Consider the following 24,092-nt stretch of genomic DNA (forward strand, 5'->3'; position numbering starts at 1 on the left):
CTGACCGACACGCCCCCCCCCAAGCCACGGGCTGTCTCTCATCCTGCTCAAACTTTGCAGGTTAATATTTGTCATGAGAAAAACGTCATACATTTACTTGAGATCATCTAAAAAGCTTCAAATCGACTTTGAATTGACTCCACCTGTGGGTGGCTGAGTGCATGCGACCGATGAGTCCCTTGGGTGGTCTTGTACCCATGGTAACCGATTTGAGGTTGTTAAATAGAGGACTTTTTTGGGTGTTTTTTTTGTTTTTTTTTGGGGGGGGGGGACAGTCATGCAATGACATGAAATTACATCCCATGGGCAACCTTTTCCCTGTCGTTTGTTTCTGCCTTCACTCAGTTTGAAAACTTTACGTGCTTGCGGAGACTTTGTGTGGCGGTCATGTGACTGCCCGGCTGGGTTTGATTGGTCAAATGAGTGAAACAGTCAGTTGACAGCGCCCAGTCGGTGGACGTCTCTGAGAAAATATTGATCGGCCAAGCAATAATACAGTAACGAGTGGAGTGTAGCTCAAAAAAGTACATTGCATTTAAACTGCTCTGAACAGTAAATCCGATCCCCAAAATCAGTGATGTAAATGTAACGTGTTGCTACCCTCATTTACTAGCGGGTGACGTCAATAGCTGGAGTCGGGTTGGGCGTGTGAGCGTCTGACTGCGAGTTGTGGCCTAAAGCAGCTCCTTGCGAGTACTTGCTTTGCTGAAAATGCTTCGCAGTACAGTGACGTATCCGACACTTGCTCGTAACTAAGATTTTGCCTGGCAAATAAGCAATAAGTAAACCAAGCTACGGCTTCGAACTTCATTAAAAAAAAAAAAAAAAAAAAGTTCTAAATCGGGTCATTTATAAGTCAAGGTACCACTTGTATAGTATACTTGAGGCTCGTCGATAGCAGCATGGCTACACGGAAGATGGGGAGACGTTGCACAATGTTGGGGAGGAATGGCGTGGGGTGGGGGCGGTGTGTCACGGGAACGTTGAAACGACACTATGCTTATAGTAACATAACATAGTAATTTGAAAAATGGACATAATAAAAGTCAAATCAAAATCAATGCAGGCTTTAAAAAAATACAAGTGTGTCCAGTAAATAAATAATAATAGTGATTAAATACAATACCCAATCAGTCGTGACAATAAAATTGTACTCTCGTGCCTCCCACTGCCCTCCTGTTCCTCCCAAATTTTTTCGCCGCTTGGCAAGACTTGTCTGGCTGTCCCTGCAGGTGCTATAGACCGGAACATTCCAGCAAGTGATGATGGGGATCACTTGAAATGCGCACAACCTGGAACCCCCTGGGATCCGACGCATAGTTTGCGGACCACCTTCTTCCTTTTAGCCCTCAGCTCATCGTGACAGCCCCGCTGCCTCCCCCTGCAGCTGGCTGTCATCCGCAGAGCAAATAATACATTTACAAGGAGATTTGTGGTGTAATTTGCGAGCTGACTCGCTGTGCTTCCTCCTTCCTTTCATTCAACAATCGTGTTGTGCGCTCCGGCTTGAAGGGACAGAAAATAGTCTATCATTTCCAGGTCTGATCAGAATTCTTTTGTCACGGTCTTAATCTGTAAAATTATTCTCAAATATTGATTGGAGCACTCCGTTACTTTAGTAACCTTTGTAGTTATTGACGACAACAAAAGTGCTGTGTTGCTTCGAGGCTTTAAAGCACGAGGACACGTGTCGATTACGCATGGTGCACGCACAAAATAACCGGTTTGTTTGTGAGATGAAAAATGGCTTTACTCTTGGGAAATTCCCTGAAGAAAATACTTTTAAATATATGGAATCTGCAGCTTCTATTTTGAAAATAGCTTGATCTGTTTTTCCACAGGATGTAATTTCTGTTTGAGTTTGTCTTCCACTGGCACTTCCAATTCCATCACTTCAAACTGGCGGCGCTCTCCCAAGTGCTTTGTAGCAAAAACCTGTAGCGTTGCCACAATGCACGAAATCCTGTTTTACACCTGTGGTCGGGAAGCGCAGTCTGTAACATAGCGTGCGGGTATTCGTGATCTTAGCAAAAGATTGCAATCAGTTATTAATTACAGCCACTGACAGAGCACGCAATCTCTTTGCGCAATCACAATTTAGGGTCTTGGTAAATCCGGCCCGATGTGTGAAAGTTGTTTTTGGTATGCGCGATAAGGATGATTGGCCTTGTGAGCGATCCGTCTCAATGGTGCTGGTTTTGTGTAACATTTTATCCAAGGAATCGAAATCAGCCTGCCATAAAATTCCAAAGAAAACAAGTCCCTAATTTCATAACACTTCAGCACAAGCTGCCGTGACCGCTTTCACATACTGGACCCGTTCCCTCCCGCCGGGCACACGCTGTCGGTTTGTCCCTTGATTGGTTGTGGTGAGCTTCATGGGTCAGAGGTCACGTGAGAACAAAGGCAGCGGGGGGTGTTCGTGGCCGCAGCGACCGCTTAACATTCCGTCGCAGGCTCTCCAGATTTGTTTATCTCGATTTTTTTTTTTTTTGGGGGCTGAAAGAGAGATGACACAGAGAGGTGCGGAGTTGAGAGGTCGGGATGCATCGCCGGCCTAAAAGCGGCAACGCTATCTGCGGGCCCTTCGGGTGTTTGTGAAGTTCTTGTAAGAGAGGAACTGAGGTGAGGCAGCGTTTGGAAGGCTGGGTGCAGGCTGCCTGCGCTGTCGGAGCTTGTTGGACGTGCCTGGTCGTCCCCGTTTCAAGGTCCCTTGAGGCGGTTTCCATCGATGGATTACAGCTCGTTTTTTTTTTCCTCTCATTTGTTGACCTTTGCCATTCTTCCCTTCCGTGTATCATCAAACTTTCCCAATTCCCCTCACGCTCAGTCTGCATTGAGATACAAGTCAATTGTGCATTTTTTTTCCCGCTTCGACTTGTAACTGTAAACTTCATAAAATCTACCGTGCCGCCATACACTTATTATTATTATTATCTAAAAATACCAACCTTCAATCCGTTTTATACCACTCCCAGTCGAAACTGAACATGCTAACTTTAGCATCAATCGTTGGAGTTTTCAAACCGTACACAGCTTTTGAACACAAATGGTGGGACAGCAAATGTAGACATGATATACAGATGCTCCGCGGCGTATTTTATTTATCCTTTGTAAAAATATTTAATGATATGTCCAAGATGTTTTGAGATACGCACATTCTTAGCTGGTCCCCGGGTGGAATGTGGCTCGTATCTGTAGTGCACCTTATCGCACGGATTTGCTCATTTAGCTTTAAGGCATAGCGTCTGCTGTCTTTTGCAATCTCGAAAAAATTTTTCCAGCCAAGGGATACATGTGAGCGCAGCTTTTTTTTTTTTTTTTTTTTTTTTTTTCCACCATTACTTTGGAAATAGATTTTTCTTCCCCCCCCCCACCCCCGCCCCCTTCCAATTACCATTTGCATGCCTGTGCAGAGGGAACACATCTTCTTTTGTCTACCCTCTCCACCCACCCACTCGAACTTGTGGGCACATGCGAGCGTTTGTCTGCAGCCGCGCTGATTTTTTTTTTTTTTCAAGCGCCGTTAACGTTCAGCGGTCAGGATGTTTGACGAGCGTGCACATGACATATTTGCTTGTCATTCTTTTAAAGCAAACACATGCACGGCTTAAGTTGTATTAGCCCCAACACGAAAGCGAAAGCCTTCTTAATTCCCCTTCTTCTTGACAGTATTGGTATAGAAGAAGTGCACCGCCTTTTGTGTCCTATTATCAACTCTTTAGAGTTTGGATCAGTTGTGCGCCATCTTTCCACCTCCTCAGGTCATCCAGATGATGTCATCCGCAGCTCCCCACCTTCGCCTCCAGGTCAAAGCTTTGCGTGAGCGATAAAACTTGGGTGCATTTTATATCTTTATTGGATTTTTTTTTTCTTCCTCCCCCTCACTTCTATTTGTTTTTCTGGTCCTTATTTTGCAATATCTTTCACGTGGCAGCAGCCAAAGTAAATGATGCGAACAAAACACAGCCTCAGGTATCACAAGTGGGACAACATATTGCAGAATGAGCGGACGTGAAGGAGATAACCTGTGGATTTTAATATTTCACTTCTCATGAAATACAGCCCTGCACGCCATGACCTGTTCCAAAAGTTTGGTTCTTGCAAAAATGATTTGGTGCTAATTGCGAGACTTTTTTTTTTTTTTTTTATGGCCGTGTCTACGGGGTTGTCCTGGCTGCGAGTCTCAGTCATCGCGTCCGTAAATCAGAAAGAGTTCCCAATTTGTCTTGTAGACCTTTCCGCGGGGCAAAATACCACATTAGTCAGTCAGGTGCGACATGACGCCATTGCCCACGCCCCGGAGTTGAACCTGGTCTTCATCCAGGATTGGAATGCTTTATTTGCCAGGTCTCGCTTTTCAATCCAAACACTCTTGAAGTCTTTTTTTCCCATGGAGCTTCAGATTGATTGATTGATTGATTTGGAGTTATTAGGCTTGTATCGGGAACTGTCGTCTTCTCACTTTTGGTGGTGCGAAGAAGCTAAGGAATGTGAAATACCAATTTTTTTCTGACCACAGTTGCACGACAACTCGGACACATTACAACTAGTAACAAAGGCCTCTGTTTTGTATCCAATCTCCTTAAAACACCAAACGTATTCCAAGAGCTTTTGCTTTCTAATTAGCTTTCCCCAGAATAGACTTGTCCACGAAAATCAGGTAAGATCTTTACAGTACATCTGAACCCAGTGCCCCTGTATTTGTCTTTTAGTTGACATGACCGGAATGATTTTACCACCTTTATTGGTGCCCAGTGTTTTTTTTTTCTTTTTTTTTTTTTTTTGTAGTTTTCTTTCTATTCCCTTCATCTTCATCCTGAGGCTCGTCTTTTTCGGACTGATGCCGCCATTCATTATGGAACCAAGGGCCTCTCTGCTATTCCTCTGGCTCGCTTCCGCCGTGCCCACCGCGGCCCCAAATGCCAATTAATGAAGCAGTCTTGATGGAGCGTCGGACCATTATGCAAAAAACGCTGACGCGCAGCTGCCGTTTGGGTTGCGTTTGGACTTATGTTGACCTTACACACTCATACAAGTATGGAGGAGACTGCTTTTTGTGTTTCTTGAATTAGTCAGTATCATTGCTTCTTGGTCAGCTGGCCCCTCTTGCTCCAAAAATAGCCCACTTGCTCATTCAGAAGAAGAGGGTTTCAATAGATGTGTGTGTGTGTTTTGTCATCACCCAATTTCAGTTCTGGTCAATTATGAACTCTGGCCTGTGTGCAGGCAGATTCCAGACGACCTTGCGCATGTGCTATCGAAGTATAGACCTGGGCTCGAAGTGAGCGAGGAGGACAAGCAGCGCCAGGACATTTGACGTACACTTGATTTGCTCCTGGAGAATTAACGCGAGCCTTTGCGAACATTCCAGTTTTGGCCTTGACCTTCAACTTGTTTGTGCAAGGAAGCAAGTCCAGTGCTTTGTGACGATTCCGCCGTATGTTTGCGATTGAACCAAGATGTATGCAAAGTTTGCCTGAGCCTCTTCCTTATGATAACAAAACTCACTTGCTTATATTGCTTTGGAAAATCTCGACCAAACGTGTATAAGCCATTTCCTCCCGTTCAAGGGAGACAGCGCGGCAAACAGTCGGCAGACATCAGCAAGCATCTGTTTGGACTGTTTTGTACACATTGTAAGCGTATTAAGTGCACATGTCACGACAAATGTACACATTCCCACTGGAAACTACTTTTCAAAGTGACCTCACAAGCTTGCGTCCAAACTTATTTGGGGTTAAAGTCTGTTGAAGGAATGTTACATGATTGGAATTATTCTACAAAGAAATGTATGGATGAGCGGCGCGTCGTCTCCCTCAGGAATTTGCAGGCATTCCCGATCCCAGCGACATTCCAGATGACATACGGGATCTTGGAATCCGTGACAGCCAGAATGGGGGACAGGTCTAGGCTTAGGACTCGTCAGCGTGTGAAGGCTAATAGCTAATGAACCACCGCCAGGGGCGAAGTGAACATTCCATGTCATTGGTATAGCAACCACCCCACCCCACTCCGCTTTGCTGTGCCGCTCGACCACCCCACTCCTTCCCACTCCTTTTAGGGGTCGGACACCTTTCTTTGCTTCCAATACCAACTTTCCATTTTCTAAACCCCTTTCGTCCCTCAGCGGGTGTCACCCGCTTGACGGTTTCCTCAGTTATCGAAAATACCAGAATGTCCATAAATTCTCGTGTGGGAGCCAAGCTCTGGGGGTTAGCGGGGAAAAGCCAAACTGGTCAAAGGTGACGGTGCTCCAGCAGGTACGCCGATTGCCGCCATTAAAAGGAAGAGTTCCACTTTTGTCGTTTTACATTCAGGATTAACTTTTTTTTTTTCCCCTGAGACAAGCTTTTTGGGTCACTGGGGTGGTGTCAAATAATGTCATGAAGCTAAATGGCCTTTGACACTTTCAAGTTTTTATGAACTTTGAAGTGGCTGTTGTAATGGGCCCCGGTGATTGACAGGTCACCTCCAGGTTTATCAGAGCACAGCAAGCCGTGGCTAAGGCTTCCCAAGACATAGAGGGAATACTGATCTGAGCTGCGGCTAATGAAAAAGGCCAGGCTAAAGACTGAAAAGGTGAGAAAGGTGTGACGCTTTGCTTGAGGTGGTCCCAAGCGAAAAAGCGCTAAAAGCGAGGTCGTGGCTTGTCCGCACATACGCGGCTGGCCAAAACTGAGCACCTGAAGGAGGGTTGAAGCAATCTTTTGACCTCCAGAAAGGGTCAAGGACTGACCTTTTGCTGCTGGCCTGAGGGTTTGTTAGTGTGAAATGTGGATTTATCTTCAATTAGTTTTTGGGATCGAGGGAACAGAGAATGACCGCAAGTGATGAAAAAAAACACACACACACACACACAAAAGCGCGTGCAGAACAAAAAGTCAACAGAACAATGATGAAAAGAAAAAGTAGACGTCGCCTCTTGCCACCATAAATATTTTTTACAGCGCCACAGTGTCCTTGAAGTTTTCCCATGAATCTCCTCGGCAGCGCAAGGTCACTGTACGGCCTCATCGCTCAAGTTCCAGGCACTTCACCGCTCCATCCTATGCGAGAGGGCGGCAGCAAACTCGGAGAGTTAATGTTCACCTCCAGCGTGAATGCTTATGTGACTGGAGTGGGCAGTTGAAAATCCAAGCAGAGTTGCACATTTACTGGCCTGCTCTGCTCGTCTCCCGGCGCCCGTGAGCGAGCATTCCATTCCCTCCACTCATCCCGACCTCTTTGCGGTAAAGGGGAAAGGTCAGGCTGCAGAGAGGAGGGAGAAGGGTCATAGTGGCGAGTGTCTCTGTTAGTTGTCTTTTTAAACACACAAGCGGTTTCTCTTTACACAGGCAACAAAGGGAAAATAGGCGGAGGCCCAATTGAGCGAAGGCAGGTATGCTGTGTTTTGATCGTAATCTTGATCCCGAGCAGTGCAAACTGGTGGACAGCGTAGGAACTTCACGTCTAGTTCGTTCACGCAGGTGGATGCGTCGCTGGATTACAGTTGCGATGCTGTTGTTGACGATCCACCGCTTACGCTATACCTCAAAACACTCGTATCACAAATTTTCTCAGTTGAGGGAAATGTCCTGCGGATAAAGAATATATGACCGAATACTGTTATATCACCTGTCTGCTTCAAAGATCCGTATCTGAAAAAGTTACGAGACTGCCAAAAACCGCAAATAATTAGCCCCTTTCAGCAGTGACGTGAAGCTCACGGACAAAAGGCTACGCGGTTGTTTTAAACGCACAGTGTTTCGTTTGACAATAAATAAACATCAGTTGATGGTTGCAATAAACAGTTTGAAGCATCAATATTTATCAATTCTTGGCGTCAAACTGCAGCTTGTTGTGATGTGAGTTGAGTGACTGCCAACAGACAGTTCATTCATTCATCAAGTGGGCTTGATGGATTTTATTTTTTTTACAGGATAAAAGTAATCATTCTGTCACTGTCATAATTTCCCTGGCTTTTTTTTGTACTAAACTTTGTGGTTCTTTCACGACGGCTCAACCTGTAGCGTAACCCACTCGGCCCCCTCTTGTTCTTCTTCTGATCGTCCACTTAAGATCTGGCAGTGGTCACCCTCTGAAAATATTAGCGCGGTTGTCTCAAGGCAGCCTGATCCCAAATAAGAAATCATCGCATCCTTTGGCTCGCTGCGTTCTCGTGTTAGCGAGAGAATCAAGGGGCTGACAACAGGTGGCTTGTTTGGGCACGACTCGTACAGTGTGTGCGAGGAAGCCACGACACATGCCAGCTGTGTAGAGCTCAGCTAAGTCCCTGCTTTTCTTTCGACAAAATACAGTCCGCGCAAATCAAAGCTCCTCCGTCATCTGGTGCTGGCGCTTACCCACCGCAGAGTTCAACTGTCCGTCTAGACAAACGTGTTTTGTCCATCTTGCGAGCTTCCACGCGTGCGGAGTGTAAACACAGCCACGCACCACTTGGCTCTCCTAATTGGCCGCATGGTGGGCCAGTCCCTTAGTGGAAGTTTCCGAGAAGTGGCCGCATCACAGGGGATGTTCACAGGTCGCACAAAGCTGAGGTGGAGACGGTGCGCAGAGGTTTGGACATACTGGAAGTTTACTTGCGGAACGCGTTGGCCCGAGGTGGGACCTCAGGTTTTGTGACCGATTCAATTACTCGTGCGTGCGAGTTGATGTCGTGACTTCTTCGAATGCCAATTTTATAAGCAATCTTTAAAAAGAAAAGTTGTTCAGTCAAAATGAGTCCAGTGAACACCATTTATCGCCCAATCACAGTCGGGTTCTTTCATTCAGAAGAGCAGAGGGCTGGTAGCTTTTCAAGCTAGGCCGCCCGGAGCTGTACTTGTGATGGTAGGAATGTGAGGATAAAAGAAAAGATGGAACGCACGAGGGGGAGATGGGGAAGGGAGATTGTTCCAAGGTTGCTTCAGGTAGGGGAGGGGACACTTCCCCTCCATGTATTGTGGCTTGACATGTCCCTTAGACTCCATACACATTCCTCAAGTGAAAAACACACGCCGGCTTTTTAGCCAAAGCTAGCAAATGCGCGCTCGAGTCCAGCCGCGCCTTTTTAGTGTCAACAAAAGATGTTTGTTTAATTTTACCCGATCCCTTCAGAGGTTAACACTGCTTTTTACGCTCGCTTCTAACCACAATCAAACGCTGCTGGAATTCTTCCGCGGGCCGGATTGTGTTTGTTCAAGATGCGATATTTCTGATTCTTTGGTCCAGTCATTCTTTTCCTTCCAGCAATTTTGTTCTTCCTCCCGCTTGTGTTCACTGACAAGGAAGAAGCAGCAGCCTTTGACTTCTGACCGCAATCTTATTTTGGGTCTTGAGCATCAGCAACGGTGTCAGACAAATCCTAAGACATTTGTGCACCGTGCCAGTCAAGCCGAAACCAATTTAGATGGAGGATGTTTATTCCGACGGGGGATATTTATTCCGATGCCTTCGTGTGGCTGTTTTTCCAAATTAGACGTGTAATTAATATTTGTGCAGGGGTTTACACTTCCCTCAGTGAGGATGAGTCACAGAACCCGACACTCCTCCCGGTGGAGGCCACCGTCGCTCTGTCTCGGCTATTTTAAAACGAAGAGCGGCAACGGAGCGAGTGTGCTTTTATCAGACTGTGTGACTGCACTTGGTACGATCTGTACGCAGTGTACGGTTGACTTCCGTGTACAAGCAGAACAGTACGGCAAGTCCTTTGGGGGAAATTGTTGGAAATCTGAAATTGAGTTGAGGAAGATCAATCTATTAGTTGACGCGACTCCCAGTCTGACCTGCCTCAAAGTGAGCGAACACGCCGAGGCGCCTTTTTAATGACTGTCTGCACCTATGAATCAACTGGCGGCACTCCCACACGTCATCTTTATGGACAAAAATATTGAAAGGCGTGGCCATTCGGCACTGGAAAAAAAGAAGGAAGATGAGGACTGCGTATGGGAGACTTTTTGTTGCTTTCTCAACCAAACAAATACACTCTTACACTTGCTGTGCAGTTGCAACGTTCCTTTTTTTCCATTTTATTTTTTCTTAAATAATAGCTATTCCTAGAAGCTCCTGATGTTGTGACGACAAGGCCGGCAGGCCCTTTTAATCCCTCAGATGCATAACGGCGAGCCCTGACATGAATTTCCATACATTCTCAAGCTGCCAGGCCCCGCGTTGACATGAGCTGGCGTCAGAGCGAGGCCTTACATGTCCGTGCTCCTCATTCAGCGGGCGCCTCCTCTGCGCCGCACCGCAGGTTGACACAAGCCCTACAAAGACCGCTCAAGATGTCTCCCGATCTGCTTTTAGATCACTTCGCCTTTTCTCTTCTCCCGCTTCCGCTTCCATTTGATCTTCTTGTAAGTGTGGTGGTGAGCTTTTTCCTGAGCTACTATTACTGTATTCTCCTTCACTAAAGTCTGAAATCTTTGCCTGTGCTTTCTCTGAGGTCTGTTGAATTTGGAGGACATTTATTCTCACTTTATCGAGACTTTAAACATATTCTAATGCTTGAAAAAAAATGACAAACAAACAAAACCGAATTAAACGTATATTCAAACATCAAAATGGTCACCGTAACCGTATTATTTTGTCTCATGAAAGTTCACCTGGCTAACATGAAACGCCTTAGACGGGATAACTGAAATTAAACCTACAAACTAAACTAGTTCAACACGCAGAGCATCAACACATGCAAAGAGAGCAGCAATACCCATAGGCGCGTTATGTACGTTATTTCTCATCTCTGTGGCGACGACGACAACATCACTTTCCAAAACTTTTGCCCAAGTTAAGTTAGGAAACTAGAAATTGGGGAAGATGGCAATGTTTATGTATGCAGGTTCATGTTGAGGAGATGAACATGATGAGACAAAACAAGCACACGCACACCCAGAAAAACTGCTCAAAAATTCAAATGATAAATGACAGAAATGGAATTTGGCAGCCATCCACTTTTTTACTGGGTGGTCTCAGCGTATCCGCCCCCACTCTCCATACCTTTGCTCCCATGATGCTTTTCACCTGCCCTGTAAAATAAGTTCTTGCTCGTTTAAAAAAAAAAAAAAAAAAGAATATTTTTGCAGCCAGATAACACGGTAACTTATATTGCATCCGGACTCGTTGTGCGGAATCCACAAATCTTCTCATGGCTACTCTGGATTTAACAGGGTGGGGGATTAAAAGCAACCCGACACCCACAAAGTCATCGGTATCGGCCTTTGTTACAGGGACCTCGGCCCTCACAATGCCCGCGCCTCCCTGCCTTTCACAATGCAGCCATTCAAGCTTCCCGTCCGACTCGATGTTAAGCGAAATCGTAGCTGTAACCCTACCTGTGTGGCTAATGCTAAAGGTGTATCCATGCAGCCCCCGAGCCTGAAAACTAACGGTAAAGCTTTGAAAGGCCACCCCGATATTGCCGTGCAACCCGATCCTCGGCCTTCTAACGTAAATGCTAACTTGGAAAGAAAAAAAAAAAAAAAAGGAGAAAGCTGAGACTCTTTTGCATCGGTGACGTGATCTTTTCATCACTTGCCGATCAAACAGTGAACGCGCGGGAGGGGAGCGCTACTAGGTTCACGTCATTACTTCTTTATTTCCGATTTTTTAAGCCTTTCAATTTTGGCCGTGTGGTCAGTCTGCAGCCACCAGCAGCCCCTCTGACCTACAAAGTCACCAGGTTTAAACAGCTCTCTTGGGGCCCCTTAAGCCCCTCACATGGAGTAAAGTGGTGTCTGGGGACCGCTCTGTTTAAAACCTCAAAGGGTCTGTGTGTGTGTGGGGGGAGGGGGGGGGGGGGCTATACTCCAGTAAAATTCTCTTATGTTAGGCGTGCGCGCGAGACCCCGTGTGGACTGAGCGTTTTTCCATTTGCTACTGCCTGACCCCTATGGATTTTTTTTTTTTTTTTTTAAATTTGGCACAAAAAAAAAAAAAATGGCACGGGCGTAAAAGAGAGAATATACCAGTTGTATATCTTTCATTGTTTTCATCACACACAGCCACAATGTGGCTGACTCGAGCGTGCGGCCCAAATGACGCAAAGGCCTCCCATCAACTCAATTTATTGACCTTTTTTGCATCACTATGAATAGCCGTAAATTACCGAGGCGATCCCGATCAACGCCCGCCACCCCTCCCCACTACCCGCTACGCCCCTTTTTCTTTGTTAACACTCGTTTTTTGCGCTCGAGTACCCTGACAGCGCCACGGAAGTGATGGGAACACCAGAAATCGGCTTTTTTGTTAAATCAGTGAATGCCGAAAAAAGCTCTGCAGTGGTCCTCTCCTTTGTCGCGGTTCATCCTTCATGCCCCTCGCTTTAACATGTATTTATAAGCTATTGTTGTATTTTTTGTATTTTTACATTCTGAATTCAGGTGTCTGTAGTGACAACTTCCTATGCTCTTTTCCACTAGCCCATCTATGGCATTTTTCATTATATTTTTAGCATTAAAAAGGCACTTTGATCACCGTTCTTGTGAACTGGTGCTGAGGAATACCTTAACATAGTGTTGTATTATGTTTAAACTTGTTTAAAGCATGTGAGGGATGAAACTATATTTTAAGGAAATTCCAAACGATAGACGCATGTTCACTGTATTTCCCAATGTCGTCTTCATTCATTAGCAACATTGTAATATGTGAGTGGCGTATTCTGATTGCACTTCAGCACCTGCACGTCGCATTTTGACTCAATGGAGCTCATGAAAATATGCTAGCGGTGAAAAGTTCAGCGGTGTCGCTCAACGTGCGCAAGTACGAACACTGCGAGGCATTCTTGCATGTGTATGATTGCATTGCATGGCAACGACGCAGAACTGTAACCGAGGACGTCGTGGGGCGGGCAATATCGTGGTTTCGCTTCAGAAAGTGAGTTCTGACACCGTTGAGTTCGTCATGCAAAAGGCACACGGAGGTCAAACTAAAACCTGAAGTTTACGAGGTCTTTGCGGATGAATCCGTCGGGTAAAACTGTGAGGAGAACACGAAAGGCGTGAGGCAATATCTGACATTCCTTCTTTAATAAAATTGTTGCAAGGTAATATTTTGTTGGTTGATGTATTTTTAAAAAAAAAAAATAAATAAATAAAAGTGCACCTGTGTGGAGAAATGCGAACATCGAGACAGGATATGACCTGCTGTCTTGATGCCTGCTTTTAGCCTGCAGCAGCTTCAACTTGTCGAACGCTCACGCAAGTCTTAAGATGTTGGAATCTTCAATATTCCGTTTATGTTTTAATGCTAGCTTATCATTCCATGTTGAAATGTTTGAAAGGGCTTTGAAGGCTGATAACGGATGGATTGATGGTTTTGCCTTCAGGAAGCTGTTTTCTTATGACTGAAGACTCGTTTCATTTCCAGAAGCTGCCGAAGAAAACATGCGTGTTCTGAGTTTTGCCAACAGGATTTTGGCAGTATTCACTGTGGTGAGGGGCGTCGTCCACGTGCACATCATCTTTTCGGACAACCGTCACAAACTGTTTTGTAATTTTCTACCCACATCACTTACAGCGGTGTCTTTTTCTTTGTACCTATCACGCTGATCTTCGAGGAAGACATAATACTTAAAGGTCAACATATGTACCCCCCCCCCAAAAACAAACAAACAAAAAAAAAAACAAACTCAGAGGAGTCCCCTAAATATCCCCCATCACATGCCTCTGTCTCTCACATAGAAACGGGCGCCCGAGAGGCGCCACGCGTTGGCATGTTTAGCGCGATATACGGCGTCTTCTGGCACCGCGTGCTCGTAATGGAGGCCGCGGGACATCCGCGGTAGCGCGCAGTTTGCGAAATACCGAGAGGCCACGCCGCTACATCCATCGTGTGTAATGGACGGCGTGACAGGATGCAGACAAATAATACTCTGGGAGCTCGCCGCTTTTGCTGGAAGTTCACGTTAGTCTGGCACTCTTAAATGAAGCCTTTCATCAGGATTAGTCAAGCATGGAGACGCATGTTGCATTGTGCCCGGATTCCTGGGCTAACCCCCACATTCCTCCGTACATGCAATTTATTTTTTTTTTTCTTTTTGGCTCTCATCGCGTGCCATCCTTTTTCATCCACCTATATGAGACGCTATTGTCCAATCTTGCCGCAACACGCAAAGCCTCCCAACCTTTGCAGGATAAAAAGAAGACGCAGATTCCCCACCTGCCCTCCAGCCTGATTACCACCCGCCTCCCCCCGCGCCCCGTTTTTATTCCCGCAAACATTTCTGAACATGTGGCGCCAACGTCTACGCCATTCAGAAGCGTGTTTTTTTTTTTTTAATCATCCAAAATGCCAAGTGAGTCTCGCCTCCAGGTAGTGCAGATGGTTCCCCACGGAGGCCGCTGGGGTGCCTCCTGCTTTGTTGTAGCATGCTAAAATATTCCCAGTTCTTCCCTCTGTGTCACTTAATTGAATCTACACTTTGTTGGTGGATGGAAGTCAGCGCAAATGACATCTCGAGCAATTTTCTGTCGAGAAATCCCACTAAAAAAAAATTGTTCATTTTTTTGAAGGTCATCCGAGCCAATCAAATCTCTTCTGCCGTGAACGTAAAACACGAGCACATGCACTGAAAGGCATGCGCAAGTATTCGAGAAACCAAAAGCTCAAGGTCCTTCACCTTCGTCACCCTGGTTTTTGTTTTAACTATTCTTCCAGAATTTGGCTGGTCTGTTCCGGTGGCTGAGCGCACGATCAGGTCGCCTCATTGCCCTTTCTTCACAATGTATACCCCTTAAATAATGATTAAACGTCTTTCTAATGCTTTTGTTTGCATTCTGTGCAAGCAGCCGCGTAGATGGTTAAACCCGAGCTCGTAATCATTGGAGGTGTTTGCGATTAATACAAAAGGCGGCAGCCGACCTTCGGAGCACTCTCATGGTTTCTCCCGAGGTGCTGACGCCATTAGTTGGCGGCGGAGGGGGGCAACTTTGACCATTTATGGTTATTTGACTGTATGCAGCACAGCTTTGAAGAGCGCGAGCTGGAGAGGATTCATGCAGAAGACATGAATTGACTTTCATTTCGTGTCATTTTTCAAATTGTGCAGGGTCATCTGTCACTTTTTGTGAGTGGTACAAACAAATGTTTACAAATAGTATATAAAGACATATTGTACACCCCCCCCCCCCCCGCTGTCTGACATGAAATCAGACGATGCATTTATTTTTTAATGTTCCCATGCTTCTACATGTATCTCATCAAGAGACATCAAATGACCCGAGGTGGCTTTCGAGTCAGCGAGTGGCGTTTGCACTCTGTGGCCTCCTGCGGCCAAAGCGGGAAGAGCAGAAGGTCGGCTCCTCCGATGACAAGCCGAGTGAACATCTGTACCGTGTATGTGGCCGCGGTGCCAAAAAAAATGTCTATTTACTTTCCACCGGCGGGTGTGGAATTCGGCAGTGTTGCGCGCATGTGGAGCCATCGCGCACACGTGCACAGTTGGAACCCCGCAGCAAACGTCTTCTTGTTCCTTTTTTTTTTTTTTTTTAAATAATATAGATGACAGTTGACGCAGGGGAGGACAGGAAAAGAGGTGAGGCTGCAAAAGTCCCGTTGCTAAAAATAGAGCTTGGCTTCGTAACAGTCGAGGTCAATGGGACAGGCGCTGCAATGTGGATGCAATCTAAGCCTTGAACTTTGATTCTGGAAGTACACCACGCGGGGGAACCTTTGAATCACAATCAGTTTTGTTCCCTTCTTTGCGCCATCGTTCTTTTATTTTTTTTTTTTCCCAGCGTATATGTTCAAATACCTGCATGGCTGTGAACACTCCTGACTCCAGGGGAGAATTCAAAACGCGGGGGAAATCTTATCTCCCGTCGCCCTTGTCTTCTTTCAGTGCCGTCTCTCTGCCGTTTCACCCTCTTTTTCATCCCGCATCTGACGCCTCCGATGCATTTCACCTCCATTGTCTGCCTTTGCACTTCAGATGCATCTCCCCCTTCATGGATGGATCAGGGGTGGGGGTGGGGGCGGGGGGTTGATCACAAAACATGGCTTCACATGACGGTGTCCTAAAATGCAAACAAACCACGTCGGATTTAGCGCCAGTCCTCTTTTAGGATGGAAAGGAGGCAAGCCATTTTAGGAAGATGTTTGACGTGGGTTTTAAATGACCAGTTTTGTATCTCGGCGGCTTTGCGTACACTCATTTAAGTAACGTCAACGTCACGCTACACTAATGGACCCTCCTGTACGTTGGCCCCATCCTCGTTTGAAATATTGCGCTTCAGTGCGCCGTCCATCTAATTCAATATCAGCTACTCCTACGTGACTCGATATCATTTCTCAGATGTAGACTATGAGGGAATGTTAGCGCCGGTTGTTTAGTCAGGGGCTGTCCTAACATTTCTACTTGGATTTAAAGTTTGTTTTACCAACACTTGGAAGTGAGGTGGGGGGGGGGGTGATTTATCGTCTTAATAATCCGCCATTGGTTTGGCGGGAGGGACTGACGCTCGAGCAGAGGGGGCATGTTTACTTGCGGGCCCATAAATCTGCAGATAGTAGCAACATTTACACATTTCATTTGGCTGTACGCCCTTTTTATTACTTCCAAACGGGCCATGTAATTCGGCCAAACACAGGTGCGCTCAAATCCAAACCGGAAGCGCAGAGAAGCCAGTCAGGTGTTCTTGTCGTCCGTTTAGGACTGTGGCCCTGCAGGCGTGACGTTGCAAGTGTACGATTGCGCTGATAAAATCTAATTTTAGCAGTGGCACTTGACTTAAGCCGTCTCTTAATAGCACCACTATCACGTCACAATGATAAAAATGAGTAATCCTACATATAAAAATGCAACATAACTGCACGCACCTGTGCCATATTCATCATCCAATGCATTTCCAATCGACGTCAAAATCGAGCTAAAAACCGTCAACGCGACCAGAAATGCGGATTATTAGGCGTGGTAATGTGTGGAGATTTCTACAGAAGTTCCATGCTGGTCAAGGTTGACTTTGAGCAGCCAATCAGAGGACAGGAAAACGCTGACCTGTGAAGTTGTCTAAAATCTGATTGTTTAAAAAAAAAAAAAAAAAAAAAAAAGTCTCATTGCTAAAATCTACACATGGATCAGCATAACTCATTCTGAAGGTCCCCGAGCAGATTACATTGACATGGCAACACATCAAGGCTCAAATCTGATTGGACAAAAAAATAATAATAATACACACACATACTTGAAGGAGTGCAGTCGAGAGATCCTGCAAATGTTAATAATATTAATGGTTTGTCAGAAACAGAAACTAACCTGTGTTAGAAGGTTAGCGTAGAACATTTGGAGCTGGACTTTCCGACTCCCGCTGGGTGGCCTCGCTTCCGGGAACTCCGACGCAATGCGACCCCGCGGATCGGATAAACAGTAAACGCGGAACGTTGCGGCACGGCCAAACACAGCTGGTGCGTCTCCCGTGGGCGGGTGTCAGACTCGGGAGGAAGAAGACGAGGAAGTTCAAGGGGAGGAAGAGGAAGGGATGGGTGATAAGAGGGCTGGTGTGGAGGAGAGTGCAGACGTTTAACAAACGGGAGGAAAGGAAGATTTATTATTATTGTCTTTAAATGTGTAATCCAAGCGTTATCGTCAACTCAGTTGTTCCGTAAAAGTTATTTTTTTGTGATTAATCAGTTCCATAAAGTCCCACGAAAAAGTGAAGCCGATGAAATCCAGTGCAATATTTCCCATAGGAAATAATATGAATCCAATGAATCTGTTCTATACACCCCCCCAAAAAAATGACAAATTACATTATAGAAATAATAAATTGACTTTTGTCCTATGGTGGTTTATTTAGCAGTCATACTCATTTTACTTTCTACTCGAGTGTGAAATAAGCCCCCAGAAAGTGTGGAGAACTGCATCCTTTTATTCTGAAGGCCTGACCTTTGACAGGATGTGATACACATGCTTTGTGTGTTGCCAAGCAGACCGGAAGGGTTATTGCTTTTGAGTCGTAAATAAACTATAAATTAGGGCATGCGACATCAAATCGATCTGCCTTTGTAATGCAAAGTGGAGACAAATTTATCGGAGAAATCGGAAGAAAACGCCTTCCTCCGAGCTTCTTTCCTCACTTCCCGTTCAGAAATTCCAGCATCTTTGTTTATCTCCCCTCACCCCCAAAAAAGAAACACTCCTGTGCCCTCATGCCCACCGTGTGTTTTTTGGGGTAACGCGAAACGCGCTCATAACATCTGGCGAGCCCTTGAGCAATAAGCAGGCAAGTTGAGGCATCGGCTGTCACCCGCAAGCTTCCACTTAAGATGCACGAAGAAGAAGACACGCGTTCATTTTTGGGTTTACGCGACATTCCGAGTTGCCTCTGAAATAGATCCCTTTTTTTTGGGGGGGGGGTGAACAAAAGGTGTATTTACAGGAATAAATAATATTTTTGCATGCTTTCTAGAGTGGTCACGGGTCACGTCGTTTGTCAAGCTCAAACTTGATAATGGCAAATAGTGAACAACTTCTTTTGAAAACGACCTTTAAGACCACTAGCTAAATGCTAATGCTAAGACTCGATGAGAAACACGATCAACTGGATAAATGGATAAATTAATGAAAACTAGCAACGACGTCTGGGTGTCGTAACACCTTAGCGACATATTTGAACATAAACGGTGGAGCAACACCTGTAGACTGATATGATTTTTCAACATCTTTATCCTCTGCGAAGTCTGACCAATATTACTGCAAAGGAGTTGTGACATCTCCGCTCTCCTCCATCTCTGTAATTTGTCAAATAGCCAGTTTTGCTTTTGGTGCCGGTTCATCTTAATGTTAAGCTCTTAGGTTGGTTCAGACCAATCAGTGCAAAAGTCCTGACCGTCTTTCAGTGGGATCGTTCCACTTTACATTCTGTTTAATTCTGGGTGTGGACAGAAGTGTCTGAATGAGGATGAGTGTCTTGTTCACATCCCTGACCCCCATCCCAGGCCAAAGAACAATATGAAAATGATCCACCGGTCCCGTTGAGGTGGTCCAGGAGCTGTTGACGTCTCTGGGCACGAAATGGAAAGCGCGGCTCCTGAAATCAGTTTTCCTGCGTCCACTTCTGAGCGCGAACGTCTCGGTTCCCATGCTCACTTTCTTGGCCTCCTTCTGTCATCGTGATTAGACGACTCGAGGAGATCAGAGGGAGCGAGGCTCGGACCTGCGCCGCTGACCCGCCTCGCCCCCGCCCCTCACACCCGGCTTTGTGCCAAACCTTTCCTAGTTGCATCTTATCCGCTTGCCCTCCGTTGTCACATGCCAGTAATTTGAACTAAAACAACTTTTGAAATGATGACTAATTATTGTTGAGAAATTCCTATGCTCCATTTTTACGGTTCAAACTGCTTCACACTTGTTTTTGTTGTTGTTGTTTTTTAACGAGTCTATACTGGCTTAAGATCACCTCTGGGGGGGGGGTCCAGAGGGATGTGTGACCCCCCCCCCCTTATTACAGGCCCTAAAAAGACACCCCGCCACTTCCTCACATTTCATTTTTCTCATAAATCCCTCTAAGATGTCCCTCGGGTGCCTTCCATCTCGCCTTTTATCCCCACGTCATGCCGAAGGGCCCCTTTGACCCGATATTGACCCAAAAACAACACGTCAGCCGCCCTGCATGAGGCGCAACATATGAATAGACCCAACATACAGTGAAGAAAGTAAGTATTTGAACACCCTGCTGTATTGCAGGTTCTCCCACTTAGAAATCATGGATGGGTCTGAAATTTTTATGGTAGGTTCATGTCCACTTATATATGAGCTTTTTGTCACTCATGTCGGCTTATCGACGTCTTCTTTATGTCGCCGATTGAGCCAGAAAGCGCTGCGGGGACGTTCGCCAGCTATTTGAGGTTAATCTGCAGTCCACTCGGAGTTTCTAAAATGCAAAATATTCATAAGATGCTGCGCCAAATGGAGGCAAAAAAAAAAAAAAAAAAAAAAAAGGGGCAGCGACTGAATGTTAAATCTCGGAACTCAACTTGTTTCTTGACTCCGCAGGGGGACAATTCTGATGAGCCATGTTCCGGTTTGGACTGCAGCGGTGGGTGCAGGTGCAACCCGGAAAAGGGAGCCAGGGTGAGTCTTCTGCTTGCCGCCATCTTGGCCCTTGTCTGATTTTTTTTTTTTTTTTTGTGTGACTTTTTAGGAGCTTTTATTCCTCTGCTCTTTTTTGCCGTCCGTACCCGACGACAACACTAAACTGTCTTGAGGCCGAAGCCGACACTTAGTTAGCTCCTTGCTGTAGCCGAGTTTTGTCAAATGACTTTTTATTTGAGCGCCATCGGTACGTATGACGGTCTTTGACGGCTGGCGAGAAGGCGCGGGGCAGCACGCTGACCCTCGACCCGAGCGGGGAAAATAATTACATGTAAATTGATTGTATCAATAGATTTTAAATTATGAGGAAGCTTTTTTTTTTTCTTTTGATTTTTAAAGTGCACTTAGTAGGAGCAGTCAGCAATTTTCACTAATGCCTGGGGGGGGGACGATTCCCCCAGGTGATGTCCAAACACACCAGAGAGACGCAATCCAGATGTCATGTTGTTGTTGGGGGAGGGCGGTTTCTTTTCATTATTATTAACAGCCGAGGGGCTTCTCGTTCTGAAGAGGGTCTTTAGATCTTTGTTTATATTATGTGTGCCATGTTGGATTCATTCGATCTGAAAACATCCTCTCCCACTGGGTTCAACAGCGAAGGCCCCTTGCAGGTCACCGTTGCAGTAATAAAACGCGCGTGAGCAAAATAACTTTTTGCCAAGTCATAACAGCGAGCCCTTTGTATTCATTGACATAAGAGTAAAAGACGAAAGGGACTCATGAGGATCGGGGGGGGGGGGGGGCACAAAAAGAAACAGGTGTGCCGTGTCTTTTTCCAAAAAAAGGACATAGTCACGATAAACGAGTGGCAAAACCTCCGGGATGTAAATCGGCATCACTTCATCCCTCACTCATTCCCCCCTTTTAACACTTTTCTGTCGGAAGTCGTGAGTTTCATTTGACATTTTTGGGGGGCAAAACTGAGCCCGATGGCTCCAATTGCATCCAAGTAATGAAGGTCGGGAGCAGTCCCGGACAAGCATGAATGACGACTTTGATCTTCTTTTTTTTTTTTAATCTTTCAGTTTCACTCCCTCATCTCTCATTCTGTTTTGTGTGCGCGCTATACGCTTGGCTACTCCTCTGCGTGCGTGTGTCGAGATGTACAGGACATTCTTTATCAGCAGCAGGCTTTCATCCAAACATTTTTTTGCTTACATGCATTGGGGCCCCTTCATGGCATGTTATCGGCCCTTTTTTTTTTTTTTCATTGAAACACACCCGGTTGTGTAAAATACTGGAAATGATGAGCACACACGCAGAGGCGGGTCAAGGGTTGTGGGCAGAACAAAGACGTGCCGAAGCCGACAGGTCAGGGAGAAAGACGGGCTGAAGTATGTGTGAGTGTGTGAAGTGATTCACAACACACGTAAAGAGCTCAGCCGCAAAATGCAACGACCAGCGCTCTCTCTCTCTCCCTGTGTAACAGGTGCTTCAGATGCACTGTACCGCCCTCGCGTGGCTTCCTCTCGAATTGCATTGTTTAAAAAAAAGATTTCAACCAATGAGAAGAGATGCAACGAATGGCAGGAGAAGAGGGAAAAAAAAAAGAGGGATGCATTCAGAGTCAACTCGCCTCTGACTCTTTCGATATACACGCAAAAGAAGGTTGTCACACATCCGGGAATGTGCAACACTGCTTATTAGTTGTAATTTTCCACCCTCTTGTACCTTGACGCAATCATGGTAACGACGCCACGGTTATTTATGATACATTTGGAGGCCTATATGTGCACCCTCCGCCCCCCCCCCCCCCCCCAAAAAAAAAGCAGAGCGTGCTTGTTAAACATGTAGGTGCACCTTGCCTGGTGCATATTTGTGGCTGTGCAATTATTTTTGTGTGTGGTATGTCTACATCGTTGTGCGCACCTGGGAAAATGTGAATGTAGTAAATTACCCCATCCAACAGCCAATCAACAAGCAGCCCGACCGGGGGATGAGGAAGCGTAAAACGATGAAATAAAAAAAACAAAGGTCCGACCTGCAACAGCAAGTCCAGTTGACCTCATAAGCAAATGATTATTTTGCAATTTTTGAGTTTGAGGCGTTATGAAAGCAACAAATATTAGTGTCTGTTTCTTTTCTTTATCTGTTTTGGGTTCAGCTGCGGACTACTACAAAAATGAAAAAGTTAGAGCCGAAGTAGACATTTTTATTTTGGTAACTTCGGTGTTAATGTTGTCACAAAACAATGGCGTCAAAATGTTGCGAAACGGCTGTCAGCGAATGACTTAAAAAGAGGTAGGACAAGTGTGAAAGTTGATCGGCGGCGCTTCACAGACTGCGATCCGGAAAATGCGCGCATCAGCAGAGTATGAACAAACGGCGAGGGCTAAAAAAATACAGCTGGATGGAAGTTCTCGTCTCGGAGGCATCCGCGCGCTCGATTCTCAAACGCATTTTTGCCTCCATTTCTGGGCGCTACGTTCAACGCCATCACTACACCCCCCCCCCACCCCCTGGTGTGACGCCCCATGAGGAAAAATCCAAAGTTTCCCCACTTAACTTGGATATTTGACTTCTATTGCCGTCAGTGGCGGTGAATGTGTCGCTAAGGGTCAAGCGGCCGCCACCATAGTCCACCAAATCCCGTTGGTTTGCCAATTCTTCCCCAGCACCGTGACCAGCGCCACCAAATTCTGCTCCCATCACCATCCTACAGTGAGCATGCAGTGTGACAGTTAAATCTTCACACCGCCACCAGAACAATACGACTGGTTAAACCCCCCCCCCCCCCCCCGACAGCCCGAGGGTGGACGTCAAGGACAATGCGCGCACTTTCACACACACGCACGATTCTGTTCTGAAACCCTCTGTCGGAGCGCTCTCCAGCTCCAGGAAGTGAGGCGGGCCCTCGATGGGCGCGCTAAGTCCAGAGAGCTTAGTGCCACCGAATAGGCCCCATTGTGCCCTTTGTGCTGGGGGGGATTTGGGCCTACAAACTGACCACTCTGCTGGAAGGTGATGTTGGTGGAAAGTCCGCTAAGGGCCGACCGGAACGCTAACTCTCTGGCACGAAAACGCAGACTGCTTCCAAACGCCACGGCTCGCTCGTCTGTGGGCAGAGCTGTCGGCATTCTAAGGCAATTTTTTGCCAACCATTATTCAGACAGCCATGGACTGGTTTGGCTTTTTGCTGTCTCGCCGCATTGCCCATTTTGAAATCACGCATGTCTAATTTGTACATCAGAATCCGCGCGGTTGTTTGACTAAATAACTTTCACACACAGACGAACGTTACAGTCGACGCTAGTTCTAATCCCTACACAGGTGGTCGAGGGTCGACAGCCACCGGCGGAACAAAATCCAGGTTATTAAATCTCTCTACCTCAGCGAGACCTTCCAAAGCAGACATGTTGGTCAAAGAAATTGAAAATTAGGAGCGCCGCGTGAGAGAAAGTGGGGACCTCCTTTGCAGGTTTTCTTGCGTGTGAAACCAGGTGTGGACGCGAGATGCGATGCAGACAGCGCTGACGGGCTGACTTTACCTGGCGCGAACCCTCTCATCACGTCGACGTGGTTGCCCCGAGGCTTAACGCCGCACCCTCGCCGGTCGGGTCAAAAGCGGGATTACAGTCCACTGATTATGAGTTCTCACGAGGGGACATTTGGTGAAAGACTTTGCTCTGGACTCAGGGATCGTAACATTAAAAGTTCCTGAGATCCAGTGCAAACTATGAATGGATGGTTCTGCAGTCACATTTAAGCAATCAGCGCAATAGAGGCTTAGCAATACAGTGTATCGTATGTATGTAACGATGCCCAATATGTGATGATATTGAACACCTGAGTACAGTATACACAGGCCAAATATAGGCCTCAGGTTCAATCTTCAGATCTCCCTTCGCCATCTTCCGTGTGCGTGTGTGCGCGTGGATGTGATGTTCATTTCATTTTACTGCCACTAGGTGGTGGAAAAAAGCATTTGCGGCCTGGTTAAAAAAAAACAAAAAAAAAATGGCACCATCGTTGAAACATACAAGATTTTTGGTTCTGGAGTCCTGTAATATTTGTTGCATTATGT

General features: G+C 46.1%; 1 protein-coding gene across 4 annotated transcripts in view; it reads left to right on the top strand.

Annotated features, from left to right (window-relative positions):
• The window catches only part of col4a6 (collagen, type IV, alpha 6), a 40,364-nt gene that overhangs the window by 872 nt on the left and 15,400 nt on the right, over positions 1-24,092 (top strand). For all 4 annotated transcript variants that reach the window (XM_061809265.1, XM_061809266.1, XM_061809267.1 and 1 more), the window contains exon 4: positions 19,970-20,047. In XM_061809265.1, the coding sequence (XP_061665249.1) occupies positions 19,970-20,047 (78 nt within the window). The remainder of the gene's footprint in view (positions 1-19,969; positions 20,048-24,092) is intronic.

Source organism: Syngnathoides biaculeatus, chromosome 21 (genome assembly GCF_019802595.1).
Source record: "Syngnathoides biaculeatus isolate LvHL_M chromosome 21, ASM1980259v1, whole genome shotgun sequence".
In the NCBI taxonomy this organism is placed as follows: Eukaryota; Metazoa; Chordata; class Actinopteri; order Syngnathiformes; family Syngnathidae; genus Syngnathoides; species Syngnathoides biaculeatus.